This window comes from Spea bombifrons, chromosome 10 (genome assembly GCF_027358695.1).
Source record: "Spea bombifrons isolate aSpeBom1 chromosome 10, aSpeBom1.2.pri, whole genome shotgun sequence".
Taxonomy (NCBI): domain Eukaryota; kingdom Metazoa; phylum Chordata; class Amphibia; order Anura; family Pelobatidae; genus Spea; species Spea bombifrons.
The window spans coordinates 33,084,132-33,108,794 of record NC_071096.1 but is presented as its reverse complement, the minus strand read 5'-3'; the positions used below and the strand labels follow the sequence as shown (position 1 = coordinate 33,108,794).

General features: G+C 40.6%; 1 protein-coding gene across 2 annotated transcripts in view; it reads right to left on the bottom strand.

Annotated features, from left to right (window-relative positions):
- Positions 1-266: 266 nt before the first annotated feature.
- Positions 267-24,663, bottom strand: part of CMIP (c-Maf inducing protein) — a 63,693-nt gene continuing 39,296 nt past the window's right edge. Inside the window, exons 4-21 of one of the 2 annotated variants that reach the window (XM_053448488.1) lie at positions 23,127-23,288; positions 22,718-22,759; positions 20,891-20,953; positions 20,549-20,629; positions 17,530-17,633; positions 16,362-16,466; positions 15,415-15,768; positions 11,653-11,718; positions 9,753-9,779; positions 8,820-8,868; positions 7,418-7,543; positions 5,559-5,675; positions 4,856-4,996; positions 4,638-4,685; positions 4,310-4,456; positions 3,502-3,607; positions 3,229-3,299; positions 267-1,053 (exon numbers count right to left, since the gene is read on the bottom strand). In XM_053448488.1, coding sequence (XP_053304463.1) covers positions 1,000-1,053; positions 3,229-3,299; positions 3,502-3,607; positions 4,310-4,456; positions 4,638-4,685; positions 4,856-4,996; positions 5,559-5,675; positions 7,418-7,543; positions 8,820-8,868; positions 9,753-9,779; positions 11,653-11,718; positions 15,415-15,768; positions 16,362-16,466; positions 17,530-17,633; positions 20,549-20,629; positions 20,891-20,953; positions 22,718-22,759; positions 23,127-23,288 — 1,863 coding nt within the window. In that variant the 3' untranslated portion in view covers positions 267-999. The remainder of the gene's footprint in view (positions 1,054-3,228; positions 3,300-3,501; positions 3,608-4,309; positions 4,457-4,637; positions 4,686-4,855; positions 4,997-5,558; positions 5,676-7,417; positions 7,544-8,819; positions 8,869-9,752; positions 9,780-11,652; positions 11,719-15,414; positions 15,769-16,361; positions 16,467-17,529; positions 17,634-20,548; positions 20,630-20,890; positions 20,954-22,717; positions 22,760-23,126; positions 23,289-24,663) is intronic. The other variant, XM_053448489.1, reaches the window with a different exon arrangement.

Here is a 24,663-nt window from a genome sequence, read left to right as displayed (position 1 = left end):
GTTTTGAGAGTGGGCGAATTTGATTATTTGTATTACGGACGACCGATTTCATTCCTCTAAAGTGTGGCGCGCACGTAAGGTGTGTTACTCACCGTGCGGAAATTACAGCTTCTATTCTCATTAGAGCTTTTATCTCGGTGTATATTATGTTTTGAGAGCGGGCAAATTTGAGTATTTGTATTACAAGAGGTCCTCAAGACCCTAATAAATCAAAATACTCTGAACATCCAAAATAAGTACGTTCCAAATAACACCCAAGCACCACGTACTTTAACCATGTTATTTATTCAAGAGAGCTTCTGTTCTGAAACCAAAGCAAAACAATACACATACAAGATACAATCAACAACACGGCGACATACTACTTTGTACAGTTCTATCTGCAAAAAAGAAAAAAAAAAAAGGATTAACAATTTATAAATAAAAAGCAGGTCCCAGACCTGCCGAATGTGAAACATTTCCTTAAATAGGTGAATTATGTAAATTTTATGTACAACAACAAGACTTTGCTTTGCAGAATAGTTGCAGGGCGAGAAGGTGCAAAGTACAGGACAATCTTTTTCTCGTTACGATAACGGCCTGGCGATATTCTTGTTTGCAGCGAGTAGGTCAAAGCAGGAGCTTCTTAAAATGAGTCCATCCAATCAAACCAAATTAAAAACAACAAAAAAAAAAAAATAAGAAATGTATGCATTCTAAAAAAAAATGTTTTTGTCCCCACACAGCATGAACACGTAGGCAAATAAAAAAAATCCACAAAGGTTCTCGATATAATCTTCTTGCAGCTACAAAGTCTTTTATTTTACTTTTTCCATTAATTACGTTGGATTGATTTTGAAATTCCGAAGCGGTTCATTGGGTAGAAGGAGTTCAGCCTCCCTACGTTAAAAATGACCTCTAACCCAAAAACACAGATTGTAGTCCAAAAAAATTCTTGCTCTGCGGTTTCTCATGAGCAGCCTGGTGGCATCAAAGGCGATCTTCTGGGACAGGGAAAAGTCACCACGCTTCTGTGTAACGAACGTCCACCTCCTTAAGGTTTGGCAGCTTTGCCTGTCGAGAGAAAGAAAAGAAAATTCATTAAAAGGTAAAGAATCTTTACAATTCAGTTTAAATCGCTAATTTTCCTAATGTGTATCCTCTACTTTTCAACATTTGGGGCAGCTCTATTCACTAAGGTTGAAACTGTAAGTTGACTTAAATGAAACGCAAAAGACAACTCAAAAGGCAACATATGTCTGCTTTCACAAAAATGTTCGACTCATGTGTCTCTTGAGTTTAAAAGTTGTCATTTCTGTGAACACACACGTTGTTGGACGTAACAACTCAATGGGGTTTATTCATTAAAGGAAGAGTTTTGGTTTCAACGTCTTGACTTCACTATACATGATGTAGACCCAACTCCGCTGAGCTCCTGCTGCAGGACAGGCTTGGCTGGTCCTGTATAATGTATGCTTCAATTGGTAAGCTTTCTTCAAAGTCGCCTCACCTATTTAATTATACATTATACAGGGGCCAGCTTGGCTCTTCTTGCTGGTGGAACTGTCAATAGTTGACCTTTCTTAAGAAATAGTGAAAAGGGGTAAATGAAACCAAAACTCTCCTGACAACTCTTCTTTTAGTGCAGGGGTGTCCAACCTGCGGCGCTCCAGCTGCTGCAGGACTACATCTCCCATAATGCTCTTTAAGCTAAGGGGCAGGCTGAGGAGTATGGGAGATGTAGTGCTGCAGGAGCTGGAGGGCCGCAGGTTGGACACCCCTGCTTTAGTGAATAGATCCCACTGCAAATCCCAATGGCAGTGTTCACTTTATCGAATAGACAGACTCCATCGTTTCAGCCAAATCAACAAAACCGGACAGAGAAACGTGACTGTAAAAGACCCAACTTGAATCTTTTGTGAATACAGTCCTGAGTCGTGTCATTTAACAAAGCTTCATCCCTGAATATTCTTAATTCTTTGTATTATTTATTTGCTGTGACCAGGAACTCGGGTTCACCTTGGTCATTTAAGGCAGCTTTTTAATTAGACGATCTATATTTTACGGTGAAACGCAGGTTAAGCTGAGAGAACGATCAGGACTGAAGTCTCAGCTAAACCAGCAGCTGGTGCCAGTTGGACAACAACTCCGTTTCTTATGACCCAAATCAAAATTTGCACAGAAGTAAATGTATCTTTGGAATTATTAAAGCTTGAAAGAACCCGATGAAACCATGTGTGTGGGGAAGGATGCATTCGACAAAATGCCGTGCCCAACCAGTAGCACGGGCACGTAACTTCTGATGATATTGTTTTATGCTCTATAAATACAGTGATCCATGCATGCCGATCCCCATTAGAGGGCAGGATGCGGTTACACTGTATCAGGGTGTGAAATATGTCATATTACATGCACGCCTGGGATAATGGATAAAGATTTTATACACCCAGGAAATTTCGAGGCTGGAATGCTGCTGGTTGGGTCAGAAATAACATTTGGGTCATGTTTCTGGGTGTGCTTTATAACTAAGAAAGGAGAGGGGGTGTGATTGTGTAATTAGGATCTCGCAAGAAGATTAAGGTCACTCCCAGACAGTGCGAAGAAATATAAGACAAGTTATATACAGTATTTACTATATGAAATGTAAAAAGGAACCTTTAGTTAGGTTTCATTTATTAAATTAATAAATATGTATTTACTATAATATGTGGGGACACCATGACGATCTTCTGTATTAACAGTTCTATAATAATTTATTATAGTTCTAAAACTGATGACGTGATTTGTCCCATTTTCACAAGAAATAGATTAAAAGCAGACAGGGGGGTTCTCGCTGATATCATTTTAGCTCGGCGTTATTAATAAATTTATTAATACATGTTACTGTTGTAGTTGAAAAGTAGGACTGTCATCCTTGGGGGATAGCCTAAGATAAAACGTATTTCCTAGACATTAAAGCCTAACGAGTTTTGCTTTATCTTACTTAATAGGATTATGTGATTTGGGATTTGGTGGAGTTTGACTGTTCCACAGATGAACGGATTGACCGAGCAACCGAAATGTAGGTAAGGAAGGCAGAAAGTACCGTGAGCCTTCGTAGGGGAAATCATTTATTGAGTGTTTAGGGAACCCTGTTTATATATTGTAATTAATGACAAAACGGACTTTAATACCGGTACATATTAACTGCTTAATCAATGCACTTCTATCACCAAGCAAAGAGACGGGGCATGGTACCCTATGCGTTACCTTGAGATCCTCGTAGGTGTCTGCTGACAGTTTAGTGCTGTTCATATTTAAGCTGCAGAGGCTCTTCATAGCTGTGGGGAAATAGAGAGGCGATTTAAGTGCTTTTATTAAATAGGTGAAGAGGAGCATGACGGGATGATGCAGGAGAGAGATGGGTTAGTGTCCAGCACCGAGGTGATGGCATAGAGAGATGATTGTGATCACGCGGTGAGGGATACAGATACAGAGAGAGGATACTTAGTAATAAACAGAGTGAGTTGAAAGAGTCCTTACAGCTCAGTGCCAGTAGTCCGGCGTCTGTGACGGGCGTCTCGCACAGGTTGAGAACTTGCAGTGTGGTGAGATGCTCGGATAAAACCCGAAGTCCAGAATCTCCAAACTGTGCGAGGCAAGCATGTAAAGGGTTAATGGCGTGGACATAAAAAGAAAACCCTTGAGCTGTGTTAAGTACAAATTAGCTAAATATAGTTGGCTGGAAATATTTTTGCCCCTGTCTGATTTCTTGTATGGTTGTTGAAATTATTAAATCTTTAACCCAAGTGAAGAAACAACAAGTGATTTGGACGTTTTGCCAATGAATTATTTTAGTAAATGGGCTCTGCGTGAAAAGGTAATCACCCCCTCGTTACAGAGCAATAACTGCCATCAAACTCTTCGTGTAGAGGAATGCCGTCTCACCTCTCCACAGAGAACCGATTTCATTTGGTGACATTTCAGGGTTTTCAAGCATGAGCTGCCACTCCTAGTAGGGTTTAGGCCTGGAATTGCACTAAACCTTACCAAAAGGTTACATTTCTTGTTCAAGAATAACTTATTCCCATCTGAATATATAAGTGTGTTTAATTTGATGGGCCGTACAATCAAACCTCAATCTTTGATCCCATTTACAAGGCAATGTTCTGATTAAAACCAAATAGTATCCAACAATACAGAAGACCAGATGGGGCATTTCATTGTTCACACAACTGTAACAGAAGGTCATTTTGTTTGGGGCTCCTGCAGAGGAATTAATTATCTGCTCTTGTCTCCTTCCTAAACCACGTCACAGGTAAGACCTTGACGTCTTAAGGCTCTACCTTACCTGAGTTGACCACAAGTTGAGTTGCTTTAGTGAAGGCAGCTTGATGAGTTGCTCTGCGCAGGCACTCGTTACATTGGTGAAGGCCAGGCTGAGGTTTTCCAGGTTGCCGAAAGATCCAGAGCTCAGCAACCTGGCAAGGTCAGCGTCCTGAAACAGATATGAGATTGATGAAAGCGCAGCAGCAAGCTGAGCACTCCACGGTCATGTACGCTCGTGCTCAGTATGTAACGTATCCATCACCTCCACCATGAGATGTGAGCCGATTAAATACACGCTAGCGCTCACAGTAATCTTGACTAATGAATTGTCCAGATATTCATACACTTACTGTAGACTTGGATGGCAGTGTGAGTCGAGTGGGTCCTCCTTTCCTTTGCTAAAATAAAGAAAAAAAAAGGGGTCTTAAAAAACAGGATGCAGCCAATAACGGCCAACGGCAAGAGAGCTAACTCTTTGTTATTACATCAACATTTGGTGCAGAGAAAGATATTAAAGTTAGAGATATAGGTGACATTTTTATCTACGGAGAGTCCTCCATGAACTTACCAGCTCCTTCAGCTCTCTCTGACGGTCACACAGCTGCTCATACATTCTCTTCCCTACGTCCGTGCTCTCCAGAGTAGAGATAATCTGCAGCTGGGTGTCATTGTTTTCTATGATGTTATATTCCAGCATGAGACAAAGGATCTGCAAAGAAAAACACTTGGCTTTCACAGATGCACAGGAGTTTAATACTGTCTCAGCTCTAAAATGAGGTCTCGTAACGAGAGCTCTCTGCACAGCCTATATGAATTCTACTCCGGGGACATCTTGATCACTTATTGTATCCTATAGGTGATTGCAGTAAAAGCTCTTGGTGTTGTGTAGATGCCATCTATTCTTGAAAACAAAGTTCTACGCTATAGATGGCGGCTTCGTGGTATGTTGCTGATTTATTACTTCCTGTCGCATGACAGCCAGTTTCCAAACAGGCTTTCCAAGGAACTACTCCATCCTCCCCGGTGTTACTCTGTTATCTATCCCGTTAATTCCTTTCCCAGGCTTTACCTTATCGGTAATCCTTTCTGTATCTTCTCTCCCTTCCTTTGGTACAAAGGAATCAGAGAGGCTTGAGATATTATGGCGATTCTCAGGAAATGTTTCCAGCTACTTAAGAGGTCCCTTCTCCACGCTGCGCTGTAATGACGCAGGCGCTAATCGTCCCGTGACAGGTTGCATGATGAGTTTGAGAGAGTTTTTTTTTCCCTACCTCCACCATTGTCTGGTTCCCTCGCAAAGCAAGTAACATACACGGGCCAAGCTTGTTTTCAGCCAGCGACAGGAGAAACTTTTTCGTCTTATAGCACGAGCCCATCAAAATGTGAACCTGTACAGGAGAAACATCGAGGAAAGGTAAGACATTCGGAAAATAATGTAATCCGATACGTAACATGTGTCCATGCCTAGTATTACATTTAATTAAATCATTCTAGTTCCTTTAATGGAACAACCCTGACTGCAAGCTCAAATGTTTTTGAAATTGATTAAAAGTTAAGTTTTAATACTATTTAATATTACTGCTTATCATTATTACATAACGTGTACGTCCGGATATGAAAGAAAACCAGATCATGGACCATATTTATAAAGACCGTTTCTGAGGCTAAGTTTTAAAGGTGGAGACATCACCAGGTAAGACGAATGAAACATGTTTCCAAGCACAAACGGACATTTACATCAGAATTCCACTTTATAAATATGGCCTCATGTTTATTTCATCTTAAATGAAACGACATTATCACCTTATAAATTATATGGCCCCAAAACACACACTTTTCAGTCCGTATGTTTAAAGAGCAGAGTGGAACGTATTTAAAATGTGTGCAGTGCTTGCAGCTTCTGCTGATTCAGGATGTGAAGTGTCCTCTCCTGCCGTTAGATTTGGGACTTCTTCTAGGGTAGTTGGTGGGTTAGACAATCTCTTATTGAGATGCGCCTCTCTAATGACAAGGGTGGACTTGGACAATCTGTTCCCCTAGAAGTTCGATACCCTAGACAACCCCATAATCTTGTGTTTGGACAAGGAGAGCCTGCCCGGGGTATATATACAGAGGAAGGGAAAGTCAGAAATGCAAAAGGAGTGGTGGAAACATTGGCTAGCAACGTGAGGCTCTTATGCGCTCAACAAAACACACTTCCCATGATCATCTGCTAGCCTTGAGGCTCGTTGGGGAACATGGGAACAACAGTTTGGTTACTGGCGAAATACATCGTTCCATGACCCCTTGACACTCAAAGAACCTGCAGAAAGACACGACTATCTGACTATTGAGATATTAAGTTCTATTCAAAAAATTGCTAATGCTAAGGTTTAATAATTCCATGTATGATTCTTCTTCTGTTTTATTATGCATTGCTTACTCCTTAAGTTATATCTTTTAGTTCCAGTATGTAATACAATGTTGGGGAGACACTCTGTAATGATAACGATCAAGGAGTTTGCATATGATGAAGGACAGACATGGCATTGATTGGCGTTTCCAGGAATAAACCCCCTTCTCTCAGGATGGAAACGTACTGGGTATGTCAGGTTATATTCAGTAAGCGCAGGCATATGATATCCAGTAATAATCCATACATTCTGCTCAAAAGCTTTACATTTCTAATAAATCCAGCCAGCAGGGCTGGTGGGCCAAGTTGGCCTTACTGGTAGCAAATCTTGGCTGAGGGGGGGACATAAGACATTTGGCCTGGGCATTGTCCTCAGGGGTTACTTAAGGTCCCTAAAGTGCCTGTTGCCCAGTGACTGGTACCCAGTACTACTGATGTTTCATGCCTGCAATACAATTACCGGCCCCAGCTATCTCAGGCAGAAATCGTTGGCTTTGGCGCATCATTAAAGGCTCAAACCTGGCTTACCCCGGCAACTTCAGTGATTAGATACATTATTTAACTATTTTAAATGAATTTGTAAGTGCAGAAAAAATATTTTGCTAAATGTAACATAGCTTGGTTGGTAAATAGCCGGAAACATGCGCCTCTTGCCGTACAGAAGGTAAATACATTTTCACTTTAATGTGACACATTTAAACTTTGACATCTCAAGAATAGTAACATTAAACAACTCACATTATTGCAAACACGTACCATGCTGGCAAAAAGTTCACCGTCATCATCGCAAGCGACTCCTCCCGGGCTGTAGAGTTGAAACCAGCCGTCTTTCCCGGCCCGGACGCTTAGGAGGCACGAGTGGACCTGGGGAGAGAAGAGGCATGTTGAAGGTATCTTTTCCGTGCAATGTTAAACGGCCCATAGGCATTGTGCCCTAGTACCCAGTGGTGTATTTAGACTCAGCATGACTGCAAACGCAACATGGGTACTGCATGCTAGACCCAGTCTATATAATGTATAAGGGTAACGGGGGGAAGACTATCAGATCTCCCCAACATTACACCCAGAAGGTGCTTTCTGAGGGCTCAGGGTCCTCTAGCTTGACTATCTTAGTCTAAATTAAGTGACCGCTTCTGTGACTCCATCCATGAGTTTGCCCTGGGAGGCTGGGGTAAATGTTTATTCCTACTGAGCCAGATGAGGTCACAATCAGCTTTGCATTACATGCTGCATTTAATCATTTACTTGTGCATTCGTTAGACATAAAGCCTCAGCCTGCAATTATTTATGCCGCTGGCTTTTACCCCGTTACAGTCCTAATATTATTGCTATCTCTCTAGTTCACAGCCATTCCTCTTGGTAGAGCATTCTATTCCTCAAACACAAGCGTTTTCTGTAGCTTAAAAATAAAGACCTTCTATTTCTAGAAAGCACAATGGTTATAAAAAGAAGAAAAGAAAATACATGCCATGGCATCCAGCTTCAAACCGGAGCCAAATTCAGGGCACTGGGAGGCAAAAGTATGACGCAAATCCTATTCTATGTTTAACTTTTTTAATGGTGAGCGGCGCAAGTCATCTAATGGAAATACCAGCCAGAGAAAGAGGACACAGTACACAGATCCGTCTGGTATTATATATTTTATAATACATACATATATATATATATATATACACACACACAGCGGTATATATATATATATATGCACACACACACCGCTATATATATATATATACACACACACACCTTCTGCACCTCTTCTATCCCACCAGCTAATGTTAAAAAAATGTTTAATTTCCTAGGAATTATTATTATTATGTTTCATGAGACAAGTATGTAGTTGCGTTCTAAATAACTATTATTATTCTCTTCCGCCTGAACAAGGGGCAGGAAATGAAGAGTCTTGCTTAATGACAGTGCAGGGGTTATGAGGTCATTAAGTTAACCGCAAAGCTCACATGGTTATAAGAAAATATAAGAAACTGGAGAGGTCTCATGACAGCCCTCACCAATTCCCCTGTAATATAACTGAACCGATGAGCCGAGCGGGTAGATAGGGGAAAGGATTCTTCAATGTAAAAGATCCATCTATACCTGTGAAGATCGAAGGCTTAAAACAAACATGCGCGGGAGTCCTTACCTCCTGTCTGGGGTCCTCTGCAAATCTCTGAATGACATGTTTTAGCTCTCTGGAAGGACAAGCGTAAAGGGTTAATGTGAGGATCATGTGACTACGCTATCATACATATAACCGACAAACTACTATGGCAATTTAAAATAAAGCTCGTAATTCTGTATCGCTTCAATGCCGTTCTTACTCAAAATATAACTATAAGATCGGGATATTAGGACGTCGTTGTCCAGCTGTGGCCAAACTCGTCCTTCTATATCTCTAATCTCCCCCCAAAATTCTACAACGATACAGAATTACGAGTACTAATAGCACATAGCCCACCAAAGCTGGACGACCAGTGAAACTTAAATATGTTCTAACGTTTCAAACATTTAAAAAAAACAAAATAAAATTTAAAATCCAGGTCAAAAAACTAATCGACGGTATAATTAAAACAAGTTTAACGGAAAATAAGTCTGTTTATCTCCTGAGGGGAATGACTCATAAGTTCCCGTTACGCTGTGCATTACAAAAAAAAATAAGAAAATCTATTTTGGAATCAAAACAAGAGTATTTTTTGTCACTAATAAACGAACCGGCCCTACCGCCTACTTATTACGATAATCTCTGCCAACGCGTTTCTCTTTGGTGGGCAACTTGTGCTAATAATTTTTGTACACATGCCGGAATGCACATTTCAACGAATGGAGCAGGAAAACATTTCAACGAGTAGAGACATAATAAAAACCTAAAAGAACTCTACTTCTTCAGTCTTAATCTAACTAAGAGAAGCTGGACTTTGCGTCTATTCTGCATACTGGGGCCGTTCCTTCACACGCCTCCCCCCAGTCTAATTCGTGTTTACAGAATTCTCTCCCGTATACAAAGGAGTGCGCTCTGTAATCTACACACATTGTCAATCAACACACAAATATGATCTTCTTATCACGCATTACTTACTTTGTGAACGTTTCATGGGCCAGAGCTCTGTGAACACAAATACACAAGGTGTGTTAAAAATCTGGGCTTTTGTTGGAAAAAAAAATGCATAAAGAACATTGATGAGATTGTTGTATGGATAGATATTTGGACTCCTTTCCCTGTTATTTTAAGAAACGTATATTTTGGGGTGTTTTAAACATTAGGTGTAAATGTATGGGAATTGTTAGGCGTGACCAACGCATGTGGCCGATACATCCTGCTGTCTCAAACGTACAAGGTCCTAGTTTATTAAGGGAAAAAAAACCCAAAGATGTAAAATGAACATTCTGACGTGAACAGTTTGCGTTATTTCAAACTTGAGAACACTTCTAGTTTTCCTATAGACTTCCAGAGCCATTTCCAATCATGATAACCTCTACTTGCTGCTGCTGCGCGCCGCGCTAGCAGGCCTCTGACAACACAAACTTTACTCTATGAATACTTTTGTTTTGCCAAAGAACCCAAGTGGCCTAATTAAAGCGCGTAATCAAAGCGTGGCCACAGCTTCAGTAATGAGGGTGTCAGAGGAATTGCGGGTCACTTTTCATGCCTACATTGCATCAGGAGTGGAACGCAAACGCTCCCCGGTGGGAACTCAGAAGACAGATTTGGCCAAATGACGCCACTCTGTTTTTACTAGCGGTATCTCGCACACGGGCGAGCGTGTGTGTGAGCGCTGCGGTCCTCGGGGGCCTGATAAGCTGGTAAATTGTACAATTACAGGTGGTAATTCTGATCCCTCGTGGGACGGATTTTTGGAACATGAGAGCTCATTAGAGTACTCCTCGAGGGCGCAGGTTGTTCCAGAGGTGACTATTCAACTTCTGTTCCATGAAAACACTGACTTAACAACAATATAACTTTCAGCTTCATTAAGGACAACACAGTGCACTGCAATTTACCGCCCCAAATAGACGGGGAGGAAAAACATCGAGCGATGATGTCTTTATAGTTCTAGAGGTTGAATGGATCTTGTATGAGTGGAATTATGGGTCACATAACACAAAAAGAGTAAATGGGACTTATTTACGTTAAAATTAAATGACACGCTGAAACAAAGTTCAAATCCAAAATATACAAGTGAAGATGACCAGTGCTTCTTATACTTTGCATTAAGGCGACAGGAGGTTTTAATCCGGGCTAATCTGTACCAAACGTATCTAAAAATCACTCGTATTATTATGGAGAAAATTCCACCCAGAAACACTTTGGAATGACTCAGTACCATGAAGCGAGCACATCATGTACCCAATGCCATATCGTGAGTAATGCTTCAGTGTACAGGGATGCCATATATATATATATACCGTATATATATATATGTATTATTACTATTAATATTTTTTATTAAATACCCTTTAGACCACAACTATATTGAAGCTCTTAAAGGAGATTAACATTTAGTCCAGTGAGTGCACACCCCATGCCTTTAGAATTTGGAGTGAAATCACAGGTATCCATGGAAACTGTTCATGTACAATGGATGAAGGCAGAGATCTATATGGAAAATTGGGCATTTATGGGGTAAATTCTAAATGTGGAGCAATTACCAGGGAAAGACCCTCCAGCCATGAAAGACAATACATTCTTCATTTAAAGAGCAGATTTGTGTTTAGAAATTCCATCGTATCACCGAAATTCACTATTGTATCGCTAGGTGCATGCGCTTACGCTACAATTACGCTACATTTATACTAGAATAACAGGAATAACCCGTCCCCATTTTAAGTGAATACTTTGAGTTTAGACAGTTGCCCTCGCAGGTTTTGACGTGGGTAGCAAGTTTTGATAGTTTGTCATTAATCCAACAAACCTTCTCCAAGCAAACAAAAACCCAAGAACGACTGCTTAAAAAATTTAGAGAAAAATGGAACCTTACTCTTTGGGGAATGGGATGGGCTGGAGCAAGCTGGCCAGTGCTGGCCTCCAATCATCGTAGTCTGACCTGTAACATAAATACCATTATTGTACACAATTGTAGAGATAATATTAATATTATTGATTGGAAGGCTATGCTGCCTCCTTAGGTGGAAAGATCCCTTCATATGCTTTAAGTGAAGAATAATCATACCGGGGAAGTTTGCAGGGCTGGCCAACCAGCGTTCTCCACTCCATCACCCCTTTTGAGGTTAGAAGGGGGTGAAACTGGTTCGGGTGCATAGGGCCAGGTCTAGCACCCGTAGGCAAGAATCAGGCATTGTGTGGGGAAAACCTAGGTGCCAATGCCCACCTGGAGATGAACGATTACACTGGTGGCCCAGCAATAACAGATGGTCACTGAGCATCCGGTTAAACCTGTAGAGTTCCCAGGTATGATGCCAAGAGACAGGTCTGATTCACAGTAAATAGTTATCAATAGTTCACAAAGTTCCTACTGATCAGGGGCCTGGCGTTGATGGCCCGCATTGCACATCCCAACTTGTTCAAGTAAGTAAAGTCCTATCACAAATATTACATTTATTTATATAGCGCCAGCATATTCCGTAGTGCTGTTACAACAAAGTCAGTGAAATAATCACACACAATAACAATCTGTTCCCATTTGACATAAGTTACACATTGTTTTTTCCCTCTTCTTAGAATGCCACGTGCATTGAAGCTTAGAATGCGACGTGCACAGAAGAGCAGAATGCGACGTGCATAGGCGGATATGATTGGAGAATGTATAAGTAGCAATTACTATAAATAAAAATAAATAAAAAAAAAACAAATTCCAGGTATTTTTTGAAGGTCTAATTGAGCTCTACCCATAAAATCTTTTTTCTACAAACCAATCATAATGTGTAACGCTATTAATCACATTAACGCATTGTTTTCAAACTAACATGACATACAAGGTATAGATTCAGGACATGCCTATCCCATGAACGATTCAAATCCGTCGCTGCGTTAACCTCTTCCACTTATCTATTATGCCCTCAGCAACGTAAAACATCCTTACATTACATCATGACACTATAACACGATGTAACATTTAAACAACCCTTATGTCTTTGCAACTTAAAGGCTAGTAACAATAATATAATGGGGACCGCACATTACGCATGCATATATATATGTACAGCACCATCGCATCCAGCAGCAATGTACAGAGTGCATTAGGTGGCATCGGGTACCCCGAGAATCCCTGGGCTACAGAACACTTTATTCCAGCTCTGAAGCTATGACAGCTAGTTTAGACAAGTGTTAAAGAGAAAGAGGTACCGAAACAGTTCAGTTCTCTATTCTCATAAACCGTCAGCTGTCTAACCGCATCATCCTCGCCTCGGACGTCACTGCACCACAGAGATAAGCCAAGCTTACAACACACAGCCTACAGAGAACTTTGGGTTTCACAGCTTTGCTCTTGACTGGGGAGGACTCACACAGCCTTGTGAAGACCCCCGTGCACGTATGCAGAAAGCGCCCCCTCTGATTTCAATGGAAGCTCTTTTTTTGGACCAGTGATTGGCTGCTTGAAACAGCCAATCAGTGTCAAGAATCCTTGGACCATGGAAGGAGATGAAAGCTGTAAATCCTAGAGTTTTCTACTACACTTTGTTCTTTAGTGGGGCTTTCAGGGGCAGCAACTTGTCTCTTTAAGGGGTATGGGTTATATATCATACATTTATCAGGTGTGCATAGAGCTCAGATGGAGAAACTATAATTGAGGGATGTTCTTTGTTTATAGAGATCGCTAAGATCTCCTTATCCCATTCATCCCAGTGAATTCCCAGCAGTTTCCAAATCAACGTTTGGCTCCCAAGATAATATTTTCCAAGAGCTAAAGCCAAGTCACGTCTGATAAGTGTCTGAGCTCAACCCCTGCAAACAGCGTGACAAGTGGATGCCCTCTCCGGAGCTTAACATTTTAATCTGGGTCACACTGGATAATGTCTACATCTTGAGGATTCAGTCATGAGAAAAGTCTAGGAAACGCACAAAAGGTTATTTTTTTTGTACAAAGAAAACGTACTAAATATAATCCACTCTTTACAACCATCATCATGGGGTAAACACTGCAAAATCCAGGAGCCCTTTGGCCCAACATGCGCCACCTGCTTATTCCTCTGAAAGACCTATTTGACTGCGTTCGGTACAGTCAGGTGCTTGGCGCAGGTGCCTGCGGACCGAAACGAGGATTATATATGTGTTTACCATCAATGCAAAGACCGGGAACCTTAAGGGAACCGGTAATAATGTGTAATGCGGGTAGACGCAAGGCTGCTACACATGACTCGTACGAAGCGATGCAGTCCTTGTCTTCACAAATCTGACCCCTATTCATTTTGTGTTGAAACACGAGTCGCCTTTTTACTAATTCCTGTAAACTTGCGCAATTTCCTTTAAAAACCTCGTGTTAAGAAGCACAGTCATTTCATAAACTGTAATTCCTCAGCATGCTCTTACAGAAGAGAAGTGTATCTCTCACCAGAGGGTCTACGTGATTCCTGGCGACAGCATTATGGGTGTAACACGGGTCTGAACCAGGCTCAGATAAGGGGAAACCATGGACCTTGCATGCAGTGGCGGATTATCCCATGAGGCACACTAGGCGTAGGCCTACGGGTCCATGAGTGATGGAAGGGTAATCCAAAAAGGCAGCATCCCCCCTCTTACCGAAATCCATGTGTCTCCCTCAATTATCAAGGTTTAGGAGAATTGTAACAAGATCTAGATGTCAAACTTCCATATCTAAAATGTTTGGGAATTTGTAATGTTCTATAATCATAAGTTCAGCTACAACACCAACTACTCTCGCTTACACGTAACTGATGATAGGATCACTTTAAATCATCAATTCCCAAGAAAACACCAAATCTTCGAACTCTGAGATTTCAATATGAGACTTAATTAGAACAAATTCCATCTTTAATTCCCCCAAACTACCAAAGAGCTAGGTGAACGCGCAAAGGCTTCTTAATATATTATTACTACTATTATAGCCATCCCAATCTATATGCATACCATGACTAAAAATATTTATAAATATAAAGAATATATTTTAAGTATACCAGTAAATTGTCACATAAAGAGCACAGAAGATTAGGGAGGAGGTCACATGCTTCATGCATGTGTTTTAGAAAGTCAGACATGGGTGCCTCTTCTTCCAGGTCTCTGTGACTGGTAAAAGTTTTCTGGTCGGACAAGTTCTCTGGCCAAGTAGAGCAGAGGTTATTCCTTCCCAGCCTATGCATATAGCGGGTGTCGTTGGGCTCCCCATGTCTTGCTATATGTACCAGCATTCACATACACACAATTCACAGATCTGGCTGCTAACTTGGCTGTGTGACGTCTGTATGGTTCTCCCCTATATTGTCGCATTATTACCGATAACATGAAAGCAAAGTTAAAGTGAGACGGGGAGTCTCAGGTACACACCCTTTCTGAACAGCACACTCAGATGTATTTGAGTGATTGCTTTTTCCTCATTGTTTTGTGTTAAAGTAGTGTATATCGGAGGCTCATTAACTCACCCAGCATTGTTGAACTATTGCATGGCTTTGCTAAGCTCAACAGATCAAAGCCAGTTTATTTAAAAGATACAGAGCCAAATAAGACCGTGGAAAAGTACATAATGTGGGCTGGAGAAATAACCCAGCTGATCAGATACACTGGTAAACAATAATGCACACATTTCAGTAATAACTGGAGTACTCACAGTATTTTTAGAATTTCCACGTAGCATCCCAGGACTCTCTCAGCTTGAGGGCTCAGCTCTATGCTTATGGTGCTGCAGGCTGGGCTGATGAGCAGGCAATCGATCAGGTTGGGTTCGCTGTCATTCCCACTATTTGCCTTCAGCTTCTGATTCACTGTGTTGTTGCGTTCCACCTCAACGTGAATTTCATTGGATGTAACAATGACTGGCTTGTGTCGAGACTCTACCGACGTGACCTCTTGCGAGACCAGGTCTGTGTTGGTATGGAGGAGACGAAGAGGAATATTGGGTTTACGGTCGCACTGCTGCTGGCACCCATTCCGAATTTCCTTTAGGCTTGGGGAATTGTCTCGGCTTTATGAAAAAGAAAACACAAAAAAACTACTGGAAAATCTTTTGATTACTACATTTTATTGATAGACCACAAGCTAATTCCAACTCTTACAATGAGGGAGAACATGAACCATGATCTTGCAATTCATTAGGAGGGTGAGGAGTGGACTATATCTTCAAGTCTATTAGATAGAGTTCCATGGAAAGAAACCACATGAAGCTACCAACTAAAAATCATATCACAGAATTCTCACACGAACAACTGTATCCTGGTCCTTACTCTGTGCAAAATATGACATTATGCTGACCTCTTTGTATCAATAAACCTGAAATCACATTGACCCTGGAAACTACACAAGCCTTCATGTCTGGACTGACAATGCTAGGCCTCCTTACTCAACCTAATTCAAGGCCTCACACACCTTTTCTTGATCCTCTTTACGACACAGTTATGGCCTTGGGTGAAAATCTGGTGGACCATGGTCATAGTGTGGTTGGCAACAATAACTCAGAATACTCTCAATACAATAAAGACACAACTCAACAGTCCCCTAACACACGATGGTCTTGTATGTATGACTATAATAACTTACAGCAGAAGCAGTTCCACTCACCTGTTGATAAATTCTTCGTAACATGAATATATGGCAGCAAGGCACACTGCAACAAGGTTTGGTAAGACCCTGGGGTGGGGGCAGTTTGCCGTAGGACCATGCATGCTGTTGGGAAGAAAATATATATATTACTTAGGAGATTTGACATTTCGTCTACAAAAACACAACAATCCAATGTAATGTCCACAGGCTTGAAGTTCTATATATTTTAAGAAGCAATAAGTCTCTTCAAAGACTGTCACTAGTTCTTGGGCTACTAGAGTACTTTGGAGAAACCTCCGTTGAATTTCCTAACACCGGAGAACATCTTTATGTTGGATAGACTTTTCCTGGCTTAGTGTATCTAAACCGAACGTTAATGATGGGGCACAGGACAAGACCTCACATGTAAAAGTAAATCAGCTGTGTTGAGATCACTGACCACCAAGTTTGCAGATTCCATTGCATGCTTGTAACTACCACGAAACACCAACAAGACGCTCTAAACCTCTAACAAGATATTCTTTCTTTGGATTCCGAACTACTATAGATTATAAGCTCCTACAGGGTTCATGGTATCTCATTGTACATCATATGGATTGTATCCATTAAAGTTATGAGCCATGGAATATGTTAGTGCTTCCTAAATATGAACATTTCAATTAAGATTAATCAGTCTTTATCACTAAGGTATTGAGCTTCTAAATTTAGTATTTCTGGAAAATAAGATTTTTTGGGGGGAGAAAATGGCACATACCCCAAATACTCCTGTGTTTTGGTCAGAAAAGAAAAACACCACAAACGTAAGGTACACACAAAGAAACCAACATTTCCATTAGCCATTAAAACAAAAAAACAACAAAGGAAAGTGTTCAGATGCCGCTATCCGTAGTTCTTCCAATGATTAATACCAAGCAGATGATCTAAGTGCAAAGTCTTCCAAAAATCTGTGTCACGGATATGTGATGTACAAATACCTTCTGGATTACAGAAAAATACTATTCAGCAAAACTGTACATTTAAAATAAAAAATATGAGCAATACTCCAGCCAGCTGGCTGTGGGAAAATGAGCGTTTGTTTTTTTTTGTCCAGATACGGGAAATTTTTACCTTTAGAATGACATTTTACAGCCGTGGGAAAGAATGAAAATGAAACGGGACAATCCAATAATCCTTAATCGTCACTGACCTGTGTATAAATTTCTTTACCACCTCCATTCCAGCGTTCAGTTCATTCAATGCCAAAATATACTCTTGGGTAAACAGCCTTAGTCGAGGGCACTTCCCGAAATCCTGTACATGGAGGGGAAAAAAAAGTATTTTTTTAAGGCTGTCGGCACTTGATCTTTTTTTTTTTGTTCAAGTAATATTTATTTTCATTCCTCTGCGTCCAGTCACGGTTAGAAAATCCATTTTAAGTACTCTGGTTTCCGCCTGAAAGCTGAGAAAACATTTAGCGCGATGGATCGTGAAAGTATAAAAGTGTGTTGGCCACTCGCAAGCAGAAATGATTTCCAGAAACTCGGTCAAACAGGTGTAAGCGGCATAATGAAAACGGTGAGCGTTTTGCTTACTTGCCATGCTGCGCACAGGAAAATACGAGGGGAATTAAGGTAGTCGGTAAGAACAATTATGGGAAACAACTTCGATGATACCTAATCAGGTTCCTGATTAGACTTTTTGACCACAAGAAGAGTGTCCAGTGCCACTGGCAACACAATAGAAAAAAGTGCTGCAAAATAAGGATTATTGTGTCCAAAACGTGGTCAAAGGAGCCCCCAGATGTAACTGTGCAAAGTGTCTGCTGCTTCCTAAAAAGTACCAACTTTATCCTTTTTTTTAATCCATTAACAATTAATTATTAATAATTTATCCATTAATTATTGTACAAATATTTCTCAAAGCCAGTGACAATTTTGCAAGTAGCTCCTCGTTGGAAGGACAAGCTATGAATGTATCTGAATGATCAGCCTGATAGGACACCTAACAATTGATACTGAGGTTTTTGTTTCCCCTGGAAGGGGGAGAACATTGTCTGTTGCGCCACATACTTCCTACAGGAGCATCCTGCTCAGGAAGTGTACAAAACTGCAATTGCAGAGGTAAATACCTTCCCCTCACAAGAAGGGCTGAGCTTCCTTGGATGTTTTCTATTAGACAGACTCTATTTAAGATCCTACGATGTGATTTAGCTATTGAAACAAAAAGACATTGCTCTTTGTCAAAGGTTCTTGCGTCAAAGCAGGAAATATTTCTTGTACAATTTCTTTTTAAGTCCGTTCTATAAAATGTGACGTGCTGTCTAACTTCTTTATTACCTCTTCTCAGTTATAAAGTTGATGCTTTTATTGCAGAAGTAAGAAAAAAAGACAAGGAAGTGGAACAAGGACAAATGGTCTTTTTTAAAGGCATCTTGAGTAAATAGCTCATATTTCATCATAAAACCACATTCCTCCCCATAATGAACAGAGCTCTGTGATAATGGTATTTATTAACTTCTGAATAACTCCAGCCTTTTATGTAGTTGCATTGGTCACATGACTGGATCACAACCAACTGGTGTACCCTGATGACATCAGAAACGGCAAAAGAAAAGATCCCATATTAACCCAAGAATAAATGGAGTCTTTAGTTGAAGTTGGTAACTTTTAATGAGCCAATAGAGAGAGAGATAAAAGGTTACATAAGCTTTTGGGACCTCAGAGGTCTCTTCTTCAGACAGAATGTCAGGTTTGAGTGAGTAGTCTTAAATATGTACATGAACAAAGGGGATTAACATAAACTGATAATCCACTGGCAACGTGTACCCATAAAACATACGGGGAAATGGGATTAGTGGTGCCAGGAAAATAGGGTGTGAACAGGATTTAATTACAAACGTTCATATAGCGTGACATAAAGCCATAATCTTGGTTTAATCCACCTTCACTGCAGATGAAGAGTATTTATTCCCAAAGTTTTACATCATTTTCAACGTTGGCCCGATAAACGATATCAACTTCAACGAAAGACTCCATCATCAATACGAATACCAACCAAAATAAACGATATAAAGTCATCATACCAGTAATTCTTTACTTTTGGGACATCAAATACTCAAAACCAAATAAGTAAATAGATTCACCCAAAATATTGTCCCGACGAACCATTAAATGGCATGACACACGTTTTACCAACGAATGATATTCCGCTGCTGGAATAAAGTGATATCAGAAAAGCACACAGATATTCGACACACAGAATTACCTGCAAATGCCACCAGCAGGTAGAAAGAAGTATCCACGCCGGTAAAAGAGATCCAGTACATCTGAAATTCATTTGATACCCTCAAATTATTGGAATTGGGCAAAATATACACTGTTCTGGTTATAACAGCAGTGTGTATTCATAAGAGGAGTAGGGGTTTGAGGCAGACCCATCCTTCCATATAATTATTCCCCCCCACCAAATTCCTGCGTTAGTCATAAACGTTTAAGGGTTTAAACAAGCCAGGAAGAAGAGGCCAGATTAATGATAGTAATCATCCTAAACACGTGGGGTAGGTAGAAAAAAGGTGCTAACTTTATTAAAACGCACTTGAGATATATAACTAGACTCGGAACTGGTGATGGGCCAGAAGGGTCTAATGAGATATGTTGTGAGCTCCAATATGAAAAGGTATTATTCCCAATAAAATTACATAAATAAACGTTCTTCGTTGAAAGGTTTATGATTAGTATGCGCCAGGAAATCATAAACAATAATAAAGAGCTGTAAAGGCATCTGATAGAGACATTCCGATAAATGGTCGGATATCGTCAATGGTCTTCTAGCTCCAAATTACCCGGATCTCTTTTGTAGGAGTCTAAACCCACGAGCTGGAGAAGACTCTGCCTACAGGGATGAGGTTTAACCCACCGGGCTGAACTTGTTATGTGTAGAATGGCAGCGAGATCACAAAGTTCACTCAAAGTGGTCTTCTACATCCTCAGTTAAGGTCTATTGAGAATCGGTTTCTCAGCTTCTTAGACGTTCTCTTCCACAAAGAGCCTAGAGGGTTTGTCCACCTGATATCGGCTACAGTAATTTTACACTAAATTTAAAATCTAGAAAAACTTGATAAGATCTCCTTCGTCTGGTCAATGGCTCTGTTTGGGGCAAATAAAACATCAGCAAGGAACACTTTTAGTTATTAGTTAATTATTGTGTATCATAAATGTAAGACTGACCATGTTATGTTTGAGGATTCTCTGGACGACTGGGGTAAACACCTCAATAACCACCATGGAACGGGGGCGCTCTCTACAGTGCTGCAAATAAGAGAACAGTCATGAACACACAAGTGACATCACAAAATCGCAAAATCTTTAACCACTGCTGTAGAGCTAACACATTCTGACACTATTTCAGATACAAAGTGATATCATTGATCGTGGCGCAGCATTGAGATATTAAGACCGGAGGGTGCTTCTCCTCTACTAAGCTTATTTTACAATGTTTACAACTTTTTTTCTAGAAATATTTTTGAGATGCTTCTCTTTTTCACCATGCAGACTTCCAAAAATGGTTACCTTGCAGAAGAATTCACAAAGGTCAGGGGGTGGGTGGTTGTTTTCCAGGAGAGGGGCAATTGCCTAAAAAATATAAAATGAAAACGAGTTAAGAGCGGGTTAATATGAGAAATGTCATGGAAGTTGAAGTTATTCCATAGGTTCTGCCTATGTTACTGAATTCACCCGGCAGAGGGGTGGGCGTCACATAGACCTCTGCAGGCCTCATGGTACCAGGGCCATCCTCAGTGCTCTTTGTACCCTATGGAACCCAACGTTGGCGCCATCCAACTACAGACAGGACTACAATGACGGTGCTCCCCTTTAATTCTGGAGGCACCATGTGACGTTTGCCTCTTAGCCTCATGTTGAAACCAGGACTGATAACATTTTCTTATTCAATATAATGTTTCAAATATGAATGGAGACTACTAGTCATGTTGAATAACTCAATATTTTTTAAATATAAAACTAACAAAATATTCAAATTCTATCATTTTTATACATACATCAGCTACTGAAACTTCTCTTGTACAAAGTAGACATCCTATAGTAATAGCGGTCGTCCGTCAAGGCCGCCACCGCTTGCTAAAAATGATGGTGTTTTTCTACTTTCCATTAACGACAGCTCAACAACAGGGTGTACTTTATGAGCGCAGAGAATTGCTTGTTTCTCGTTTCGTTTAAACAACTGTCAAACTTTCAGAAAGCTCCTAATTGTTCTATATCCCAGCAACCCAACATGCTTATGAAAATATAATGGGATGTCACAGCTCCTTCTGCAAGCTTTTGCTACAAGAATTTAACATTAAATTATCACAGGGAAGCCCTAGAAGTACAAAAAAAGTGGTCTCCTGGTTTTTATGGTCAACAGTCGACAACAAAACTGTCAATATTAAAGCTCTGGGTTGCCAAGCTGTGACTGGTGGACCCAAACATTTGCTTTGGTTCTCTTTGGATTATCGCTGGTTCTATTAAACATCCACCTAAAAAGTGAGTAGAACTAGGAGCATGCAAATAAATGCCAATGTCTTTAAAGGAGATCCTGACTGTTGCCTACCAAACACAATAAAATATTCTTAAAACAATAATCCCAATGGGTTATGACAACATATATATCCGTGACTCACACACTCTCCTTCTAACGAAGATAATCCCTCTCTACAGAAAAAAGACATCGCTATTTAAAAGAAAACAGCATACCAGGAACCACGCTGATTGGGATAGCAAACCTGGGAACTTCCGTGGGCTACAAAAACAAGTTCTCTTATTCAAGAAATATTCCAGCTATATTCTAAAGAAAATAATACAGGAATGGCAATAAAAATCCGCAGGAGTCAAAGTGAAAACACGTCTTCCCCATCCTGCCGTAAATGGCTATTTCAATAATGGAGAAATCCAGACAATTCTTCCAAGTACACATAAGAGGAGAAGAGCGGGGCGGAAGGTTCTGGGAATATTTGCGGCATTTACTCTTCAGACACCTAGCTAAAGACTAGCTATAATCATGAGAATCATTTAAAACAAAAAGCCATCTATGGTGGCCACCTATTGGGGTCTACTCACCAAAGAAGACCACGAAGAACGATTCAACTCACCGATAATTTAATAAATTTGCTTTATCCCTCATATATCCACCTGCTTTGCCGTGCAGAGCCCATTAAGTGTTAATCTATTCAGAGGAGCTACTCTTCTGGGAAAGCCTAGTAAAACCGGAGTTATTTTATAAATAACTGCCGACCGCAATTAAAGTTTAAGGAGTACAAGTTACTGTCAATCTATTATTGCCCCGGCTGTATGTAAACACAGAGAGGGCCCCATCAGGATAACAGAAATGTCATTACTCACCACAATAATGCTTTCATGTTCCAAAGTGGTTAGGTTAATATTCTGCAAGAAAAATAAAAATAAATCAGTAACATAACTGATATGTAACATAACAACAGGTCGGAAACACAAATATAAAATAGCTGTCGTACAACTACGTTGACCTGGTATGAATCGCGTTTACAAAAGATGGATAATGAGACTTATGTGGTCGGCCCGTGGGGTATTTCAGACAGGTCAAAGAAGACTTCATAACGTGAAGTCAACAGAAAAGGTGCCAATACGGATCTTGAAGCTCTGGTCCAGATGTTCTTGTGGTTGTGTCTGGCCCAAGCTGGCTTAGTATGAAGGATCTGGGCTAGCACTAATAACCCATTTTGCCCCAGAACTGCCCAATATCAAAAAAAGGACATGCCAATAAGTCACTCACCTCGGAAAGTAACTTGGAGACGATTTCTAGTGGTGCTTGGTGGATGGAGTCATCCTGTAGTGGAGACGTGAGGGCCATATCCACCAGGGTCCTAATCTCCTTCAGGACAACCTCCCAGCGATTCGGATTGCTGAGAACCTTTTTGTACTTGTAAATCTTTTTCTGGAAGACAATAATTGTAATGTGGTTTGTTAAAATTATACTAAAACGAACCGATAAATTAGGGAAAGAGGGCCCGGCGCGCAGGCTTACAAGGAGAGCCTATAAAAGACATTTTATTGTTCTTTTAAGGTTTCGTGGCAGGGGAAGCCTTGAGGATGTGTGAGTCCGCGTGGGTCACATCATCACATATTCATTAACATGCGACAGGAGGTACTTGGGAGTAAGAAATGTTTGCTTATAGTGGGGCTGCCCATCTTCAGTAATCTTGTGTTGTCCTTCTTGACCCAATTAACAGGATTAACTCCCTTTCAATGAATTTGGCTCAGAAGATATGATGAAGAATTGCGGGACTAGGAGAATCTCTGGGTCAGGGTCCCCAATAATAAAAATTATGATTTTTGTGTGTGTGTGTGTGGGGGGGGGTAACATCAAAGAATAGCCAATTTCTGATAAAGGTGAACTGATTTCAAAGCCAGTATTTGCAGAGCTCACCGCCGATGCCCCACGCACTGACAAACAGCGAGCTACACGTGTCAATCCATAGGAGGTCAGATAGCCAAGGCCTCCAACTGCCACCCTTGCCAGGACTGCCTCGCATAATCAACCCCGATTATTTCATGTTGCGAACCGGCGTACAAAGTTTATTTTTATTTTTTGTGACTCACATTTTGGATCTCTGCTTACAATAACCAATTGCAAAACAAAGGGAATAGCATGAAAAGCTACCCCTACACATCACGTCAGTGTGAAATAACATTTTTCCTCCCCTCGCTGCATAGAACACAGCACACAGGGAAACAAACAGCCGAGAAGCCACGTACCTGAGTATTAACCCATTCACTACTTGGGGCTAGACAATAAAGGTATTTTGATCTATACCTTTGCTAACACTTGGATCACAGGACTGTATAGAAAGCCGATTCTATTATCTTTCAATCTTTTTATTGGCATTAATTATACAACTAAAGTGCCCCAAAGCAATACCCAGCGCTTTAACCCCTTCTTTCCCTACTAAGAATGCAGTTTCAGGCAGGGAAAATGATCAGAGTGATATTAAAGACAGGTAGTCAGCTGTCAGCTACCACATTTTGGGTGGAAGGTGTCATGCGAGGAAAATAAAAATAAAATGTATGTTATAAAATATAATGTATATGATAAAATAAAATGTAAATGATAAAATAAAATGTATATAATTATTATTGTAAATGATAATTACTGCTCTTAATTGCAGGTATATCTGTTTGGTGGTGTTGTCGGCCGGGACGTCACGAGGTACATCATTAATAGGAGAAAGTGCTGGTTCATTAGAGCAGTTACGGGAGACGCACGAGTGAGCATTTGGCCAGCGACGATTCACCTGCTCATCTCCCTTTCA